Source organism: Echinops telfairi, unplaced genomic scaffold (genome assembly GCF_000313985.2).
Source record: "Echinops telfairi isolate 266 unplaced genomic scaffold, ASM31398v2 ScPeMD7_23;HRSCAF=83, whole genome shotgun sequence".
Classification (NCBI taxonomy): domain Eukaryota; kingdom Metazoa; phylum Chordata; class Mammalia; order Afrosoricida; family Tenrecidae; genus Echinops; species Echinops telfairi.
Genome location: NW_022103920.1, coordinates 49,610,233 through 49,618,885, shown reverse-complemented (window position 1 = coordinate 49,618,885; position 8,653 = coordinate 49,610,233). Strand labels below are relative to the sequence as shown.

The following is an 8,653-nucleotide window of genomic DNA, read 5'->3' as shown; positions in this document are numbered from 1 at the left end:
GACACCTTGTGGTCACACAGGCTAGTGTGCTTCTTCCATGTGGGCTTTGTTGCTTCTGAGCTAGATGGCCGCTTGTTTATCTTCAAGCCTTTAAGACCCTAGATGCTATGTGTTTTGATAGCCAGGCACCATCATCTTTCTTCACCACATTTGCTTATGCACATATTTGTCTTCAGTGATTGTGTCGAGAAGGTATGCATCATGGAATGATGCTGTTAATTCAACACACCCTTAGGCCTTGTCCATCTGAGCATCATGAGATCTAACCAGCATGACATCTAAGTGGCTTACAGCAAGATGTGACCGTTTTGAGTGAGGCAAAACAGGTGCTTATAGCAAGACTAAAGCAGAATGTTTTAACCATTCCTGAACAATCAGATTCTATCAACTGTGTGGGTCATCCACAAAATAAAATGGTATCTGTGCAATAAAATAAAGGGAGAAATGCGTATTTCCTGGTTAATCAGTTCAGTAACACATTATCATCTGAACAACTTACTGCAAAGTGGTTCTACAGCCTTTTCATCTTACTACTGTTATGTGAGAGACTTTAAGAATCCAAGCCTAGGAATTTTCAATTGCCTCATATACTGTCACAGTTGGACATTGAATAAAGAAGAACAAAGAAGAATGGATGCATTTGAACTGTGGTGCTGGAGAAGGATATTGAAAGTACCATGGACTGCTAAAAAGACAGACTGTCTTGGAAGAACTATGGCCAGAGTGCTCGTTACAGGCAAGGATAGCAAGAAATCATATTACATACTTAGGACAAACTCTTATTGTCAGGAGAGACTAGTCCCTGGAGAAGGACATCTTGTTAGGTAAAGTAGACAGGCAGCGAAAAGAGGGAGTCGCTGGAGGAGATGGAAGGACATTGCGCTCAACCACAGGAGCAATTTTATAGTCGGTGCAGGACAGGCAGTGTTTCTGGCTGTTGTGAATTGTCAGTATGAGTCTGAACTGACTCGATGGCACCTAACAACAACAGTTTTTGAAATCACAGCTTATGCTTATAAACATCACATTTACTGATCATTGCGTGCATTTATCTCAAAGTAATATGTGGCACTAAACAGAGTTTAGCATTTTGCTCCAAGAATATATTTTAAATGTATATGTGTGTTGGATATCATTAATTCAGTTCCAACTCAGAGCGACCTACAGGCCACCCTCAGGATTTTTGCCATGGTTAAGCCTCTACAGCAGCGGTTCTCAACCTGTGGGTTGAGACCCCTTTGGGGGTCCAATGACCCTTTCCCAGGGGTCACCCAATTCATAACAGTATCAAATTTACAGTTATGAAGTAGCAACGAAAATAATTTTAGGGTTAGGGGTGACCACAACATGAGGAATTGTATTAAAGGGTCACGGCATTAGGAAGGTTGAGAACCACTGCTCTACAGGCACTGTGTAAATTCTTCTTCTTGAGGGTGTTTCCTTTTTTTTGCTGACCCTCCACTTTTCCAAGCATCATTACCTGTTCCAAGGACTGGTCCCACCTGACAACATGCACGAAGTATGTGCTATGAAGCCATCCTTGCAAATAAGGAACACGCCGACTGAAATTCTTCCTACACTGATTTCGTTGGCTTTCTACCAGGCCACGGTACTTTCAGTGGTGTTTGCCAGCACCGTAATTCAAATGCATCGATTCTTCTTCAGTCCTCCTTAGCCATTGTCTAGCCTTCACATGTGAGAAAGCATCATAGCAGCTACCTCTGACCTCCTTTGGTGACACAGGCGAAAGAGAACCCAACTCCACACCAACCCAAGACCACTAGCCAGAAGACAGAGGTCAGACGCGCCTCCTTCCTTCTTTACCCTCTTTTATCACCAGCAGTTCCTCCTGCGGCACTCTACTTCTGTGCTGGGTTCAAGAGTCCATTGCAATGGTGACACAGAGCCCACAGACAATGCTCATGATTTGGGGGCTTTACTAGGGATGCTAACAGGCTACCATAAGCCAGAAAACGTACACAGTAAGTATACACTATTTGGTCCACAGCAGCACTTCTCTGCAGTCAGAAACCAAGTCTTTCTCGGCTCCTAATCCTCAGCCATGTTGTTCCTTGGCATCTCCCTCTCTGGGGGTAAGAAGTCTGCCCTCTGCTCAGCTTCACAGTCTGCTCATCTCAGCATGGCATCTCTGCTCTACCTCATGGTCTCATTGCCTGTCCTCTGGTCTCTGCATGGCTTGGCCTTACTGCAGCTGCACTTCAGGCAGGTATTATGAACATGTTCTGCTGGGGGCTCTTCTTTCTGATGGTCCCCAAGAATTCTCCTCTGCTTCTGAGATACCTCATTCTTATAGCCACTAATGCTCTCTATAAATGTTTCACACACTCTATTTGCATGATCCTACCCACTCATTTGGTGGGAGTCACAAAGATATGAATAGCAGAGATAGATTAAGAGATTTCACTTCGCCATGGCATGCATATGAAACAATAAAAGTACCGCTGTCCTCGTGTTTGCTCTTCAGCACTTTGAAGCGGTCTTGCGTAGCAGGTTTGACCAATGCAATACGTGGGATCCAAATATCCCATTGCCATTGATGTTGTTGAAATAAAGTATTTACACTGAAGGAGTGAGTCATTTATTTTGCAAAATTCTATCGTGTGATCTCCATGTTTATCACCAATTCTATATTTTCCAAACTCAATAATTAGTAATACATCTTGCTTAAATAATCGGTCACTTTCAGCTTGAAGAAATTGGTAGAAATGGAAGAATTCTTCAATTTCTTCATCACTAACTTTAGTGTTTTGTGCACAAATTTGAATGATATCAACTACAGTTCCTTTTAAGTGTATAGATATTACCTATCACAGACAGCATTGAATTTAAAGTTAGATCAAAATATTATTTTTGTGATGACTGTGATACTGTTAAATGAAATATCAATACCTAATATTTACCACCTATCAATTTGTAATATTATGTGCTGTCTTTCATGTAGGTGTGCTACTGGAAGCTGTGACATTGGTATTTCAGATACTATCAGGGCCACCCACAGAGGACAGGTTACAGTGAGACTTCCAGGATAAGGGATATTAGGAAGAAAGACCTAGAAATATACTTCCAAAAATTAATTCATCAATTTCTATTTATCACAGCACAATATTGTTTGACATCATGCGATAAGATAAGTTTCCTAGACACTGTGCAATAGACTAAAAGATGAACTCCAAAATACTAATGATCATGAAGATGATACAGAATCAGGGAACCTTTGGCTCTGTAATCCAAAAGGATATCCTAGTTGGAGCTGAGCAGATATAACTAAAGCCAACAAGAGTGCAAAGTGTATTTGCTATTAGCCAAGTTGGTCTTGAAATGATTTAAAACTATTTTTTCATTCAGTATACTCATTTCAATATTCACCTAACGATGTATATATTAAAATTCTATAAAGCATTTACTAGGTGTCAGTATGCATAACGTGAGCATAGTGCAGGACAGGGCAGTATTGCATTTGGTTGTGGATAAGGTCACTATGGGTCCGAACCTACTTGATGGCACCAGACAACAACAACATTCATGAAGTACCATGTGCAGCTCACTGGGGAAGTTTTTTAACTATGTAAAATAAAAGTTTTATTCTCAATTTCAGTATCAGCAAATTAGGATTCCCTATCCAAATATTGCCCGCCATCTGTTTTTGTTAAAAAGAATTATTGGAACACAGCAGTACACATTCATTGACGTATTCTGCATGAGTACTTTCCTACTACAACTTCAGGATTTAGTAGGTCAGAGACAGATCAGGTGGTCCACAAACCCAGACAGCTGACCATTTTCACAAAAGGTGCTTTACTATCTACCAATAGCGTTGATCATGTTTTGGACTGTGAAGGAAGCACAGAGGTCACATGCGACCTCCTAGGCTACACCAGGCAGAAAGAGCCTCCAGCTCCCCGTCAGCTCTGGGCCTGTTGCCAAGAGGCAGAGGTCAGACGTGCCTGGAGCCAACACCCTTCTTTATCCTATCCTGACACAACTGTTCCTGCCACGGCACTCTACTCTTGGTGGTTTAATAGATAAGTTAACAGTTACCATCAATCCGGATCAGCAAACACTAAAGATACATACAGTACTCGGCCCACAGCAACACCAGTTCTCATCCAGGAGCCAAGTCTTTTGTCTAGTCTTCAGCCTCTAAACCAGCTGTTCTCAACCTGTGGTTGGTGACCCCTTGGGAGGGGGGTTGAATGACTCTTTCACAGGGGTCGCCCAATTCATCACAGTAGCAAAATGACAGTTATGAAGTAGCAAAGAAAATCATTTTATGGTTGCGGGGGGTGGGGTGGGGGTCACCACAACATGAGGAACTGTATGGAAGGGTGGCAGTATTAGGAAGGTTGAGAACCACTGCTCTAAGCCATGTGGTACTTTGGCCTCTGTCTCCGTAGGACAGTAAACCAGCCAGCCAGCTGCTCTGCCGCACAATCTCATTGTCTCAGCACTACTCTAACTTATCCTATCTATTTATTTGAACATTGTCTATTTAAATGATTTATGTGGATTTGTAATTTTGAGGATATGACTTGTTTTTCCAAACATCAAAATTATGTAATGTCCTAAAAGTGCATATTTTTCTTATGGATAATGAAGCTTTTCTTCCTTTTTCCTTTAAGCAGATGTCATTGTTTATATTGCACCTACTTAAAAAAACCAAATAGCAATATTGGGATACTTAATTACTTAGTGAAACAAGTTATAATGCAAATCTTCACACATGAATCCTTTTTGAACAGTGCATTTTTCTTCTAGTATGTGTTTTAAAATAAATGGAAAATGTTGTGCTCTCATTGTAAAATGGAATTCATATTCACGGTTAGCTAACATATGCATAGCTCAACCCCAGTATTGTCTTCCACTACTCTTATCCTCTTTGTAATCAACTCCCATAAGGAATAATCATAAAAATAATAACTCTAGAAATAACTCAGTATTTTTATTACACTAGCCGATTCATTTTTTATTCTTGTTGTAGAGTGACTGTGCAAACTTCGTGCGGGTTTTGCATCACTATAACCGAACACATCTCCTGACCTGCGGCACTGGGGCCTTTGAGCCGCTCTGTGCCTTCATCAGAGTTGGGAATCACTTGGAGGTAAGATCGTCTCACCCATGATTTCAACTCAATTAATGCTTGAAACAACGTTGTTTGAAGAGAAAGGTCGTGATATTTCTACTTAGGAAAAATTAAATCATTGTGAGGTCCTGATTTCCTTTGCTTGAGACAAAAATTATCTTTGCGAGCCATTAAAAATACTGGCCAGCTATGACGTCTAGAAACAAATTCTTTATGTATCCATTCATTGAACAAATATAAAGACCTATCTTTTTCCCATTTACCAAATATTGTTCAATAGTAAACTCTTTTCTCTGTTGTGCTCTTATTCATGTCTTCATTAGTTTGAAGAGCTATACCTGCTATGGATCAAATTGTCATCCACAGTGATATGTTCTGATAAGCCCCACACCCATCCCTCATCCCTGTGAATATGAAATAGGATCTTTGAAGATGTCAAGAATTAACATGGGATCATATTGGATTAGGACACATTAATGCAATATGAGTGAAACCCGTAGAGACCCAGGGGGAGGAAATTCCAGGTGAAGACGGATGTAGAGACTGTAGTTGTACAGCTACACGCCAAAGAGGACCAGAAGCGGAGGGAAGGACCTTCCTTTCTCTGGTTGCTTCAGAAAAAGGGAACCTGAACCTGCTTGTAAGCCAACTGGTTTTCGGTACTTTACTGCACCAGCCCTAGGAAGCTAATACACTAGAATTTAAAATTTATCTGAACCAGGTGAGGTTGTGATGGTCAAAGGAGGGTAGGAGAAAGATTCCAAACTGACTTAAAGTCAATCTTAATGTAAATGGGGGAAGATCTGTATGCCTCCACCATTAAAAGATGGAGTGTAAGGAAGGCAAGTTCCACACTGAGTCTGCCACACATACTATTTACCCACACGCAGGTTAAAAAGTAGTCTTAAAACCTGTTCTTCCATACTGGGTGAATTCTCAGCTTTTATTTTGGGCACCATTTAGAGCACTGTGAAATATATGAAATACATTCTATTCAGATGTCAGGATCTTTGAACTTTTATTCAGACTGGCAGGCAGACTGCCACATTAATATATGGTCATTGTGAGTCGGACTCTACCTGAGGGCATGGTGGTCACGTTTCCCTGTGCTGATAGAGTTTTAGTAAATTATTCTGGTCACTGGTATTCATTAGTCATTTTAGGCCCAAGTTGAACCCCAAAGAGGCAGTCAAATGAAAGATGCATTCTAAAATAAATCTTATTAAAAACATAATATATATTAAATATTTGAAATTATACTTTTGTGAGCTAAAACAATTTTTAATTGGTATTTTGATCTTGTTCAATTAAAAAAAATAATAATAACTCAATGCTATCAAGTAAATTCTGACTCATAGTGACCCTATAGAACAGAGTAGAATTGCCCCTATAAATTTCTGAGACTGTAACTCTTCATGGGATTGAAAACCTAGTTCCCCCCCTCCCTAGGGGCCAATGGTCTCTACCTGATAATCCTGCAGTTAGCAGCCGGAAACACAACACAATTCTATCATGTAGTACATGAGTTTTTCTCTTTTTAATCCATGCTGGTCTTTCACGTCTTCTCCCATTTTCTGATTTTATTTTAGCTTCTATTACAATACTATAGTTCTTATTGTTTTGTGTAATATAGAACTTTTTGAAGAATTTTTATTATCAGGGATGATTTTATCCCAAATTCTTTGTTTTTTCCTTTTTCTTATAACCACTATCTTGTACTAAACTGAGATCCGTCCCATTTCTCATTTTTTGTATAAAATTAGTCTTCTTGAGCTTTTAGGAGAGCTGGATGAATCAGGATAGATATTCTACCATCATATCTGAGAGTTTATCATTTTGTTTTGTGGAGTGTTATAAATATGGCTATATTAATATTATTGCTATTTTTTTTAAAACCGTGTTTATGCTCCCTTGACAATTTGGATCCTCCACCCAGCAGTTTCTTCTTTGGAGGGAGATGTGCTGGTTAATGTTGAGAGTCTATACAGCTACATCCCTCACACAACCCCCTTGTTACCTAAACCTATCCCATTGCCATACAGTTTGTTCCAGCTCATGGTGACAATACAGGTCAGATTAAAACGACCCTGTCTAGGCCTGTAATGTAATGGAAGCTAATTGAAGCATCTTTCTCATGCATAACAGCTGATGGTTCTAATCAGTGACATTTCTGTTAACATCAAGGTGCTTAACTTCTGCACTACCAGAGCTCATCAGACCACTTATAATACCAGTAAATTGAATTAACAACAACAAAACTCACCTCAGGCCCAACTGCAGGTGAAAAGCAGTGCTTTCCTATTAGGCAGCACTCGTAGAAATGTGGGCGTTTGCTCTTCTTAAGTTAGAGAAGCTGTGGTTGCTTCCTGGCTTTCTTCCTGCAAGATGGTGATGTGCCACGTGTTTTCTAGCCACCAGGCCTACCTGCTGGTGCTCGGGACCCACGGACGTACCTGACAGTCAGTTTTGTTGTCGGTGTTGCCGATGTGGTCTTGGGTTTGCGTTGCTGATTGATCCATTTGTTTGTAGAGAATGGAAATGTTTGTCTCCACTGCTAATCTCCCAGAATCTTAAAAGTATCTTTTAAATAATAACCCCAAATCCCACTGCCAGTGAGTTGATTCTGATTTATAGCCACCCTAAAGGTTTGCAGAGGCAGGATACAACTGCCTCTGTTGATTTCTGAACTGTGATTTCCCCCCCCCCCCCACTGAGGGCAGAAATGTTCCTTTTACTCTCATGGGGCTGCTGGTGGGTTTGAACTGATGACCTTGCAGTTAGCAACCCAACGTGCAACCCACTAAGCCACCAGGGTTCCTTTTAAATAGGAAGTGCTACACAAAAATGCTACTAGTGTATGTGAACTTTGAATGTGAAAAATGAAATTATTTACACTACCAAAAAGAAAAAGCGAACATAGTAGCTATCAAAATATACCAATCCTTCTTTCCAAAGAAGACAAGTTATGAAAAATTAAATAACTAAGCTATTTCAAAGCTCATTATAACATTGTATAAAGAGTTCTTATTTTTTAAGTAGCATTGAAGCAATAATAGCCATCTTTCGAAGGACGGTATGCCTCGTGTTCACCAGGCAATCAGTCATGTCTCTTTATTTCAATTGGACAGATACTTTTCTGTGCCACCGCCAGGGAAAGGCACTGTTAAAAATCCCGGAGGCAAAAAATGATGGACACTGCACTTTCCCAGGGACCTTGCAGCCTATTATTTTGTGATTTTTAAAAGCCCCAGGCTTGTTTTAAAATGTCTCACGATAGAGGCTCTTCTCCCCTGTCCGTTCTAATAGGCAAAGCTGGGTAAGCGATTTCCTGGTAAGAAGGAAAACAGGACTCCCGGGCTAGATGTAGCTGAGAATAATTACATTCAAGCTACCAGAATGGAACAGGCTTAACAAACTCCAAGTTCACCTCATTGTTTCTCACCATCTCTGCGTGTGAGGCGCATACAAGTCACCTCACTGGCCTGCACCACAGGCGTGAGTCGAAAGAGAAGGTGCTGACAGGAGTGGGGGCCTGCGTATGTGTCTGGGCTG

General features: G+C 40.5%; 1 protein-coding gene across 1 annotated transcript in view; it reads left to right on the top strand.

Annotated features, from left to right (window-relative positions):
* SEMA3E (semaphorin 3E) overlaps window positions 1–8,653 on the top strand; it is a 316,859-nt gene that overhangs the window by 195,242 nt on the left and 112,964 nt on the right. Inside the window, exon 4 of the mRNA XM_004702793.2 lies at window positions 5,000–5,119. Within this exon, the coding sequence (XP_004702850.1) occupies window positions 5,000–5,119 (120 nt within the window). The remainder of the gene's footprint in view (window positions 1–4,999; window positions 5,120–8,653) is intronic.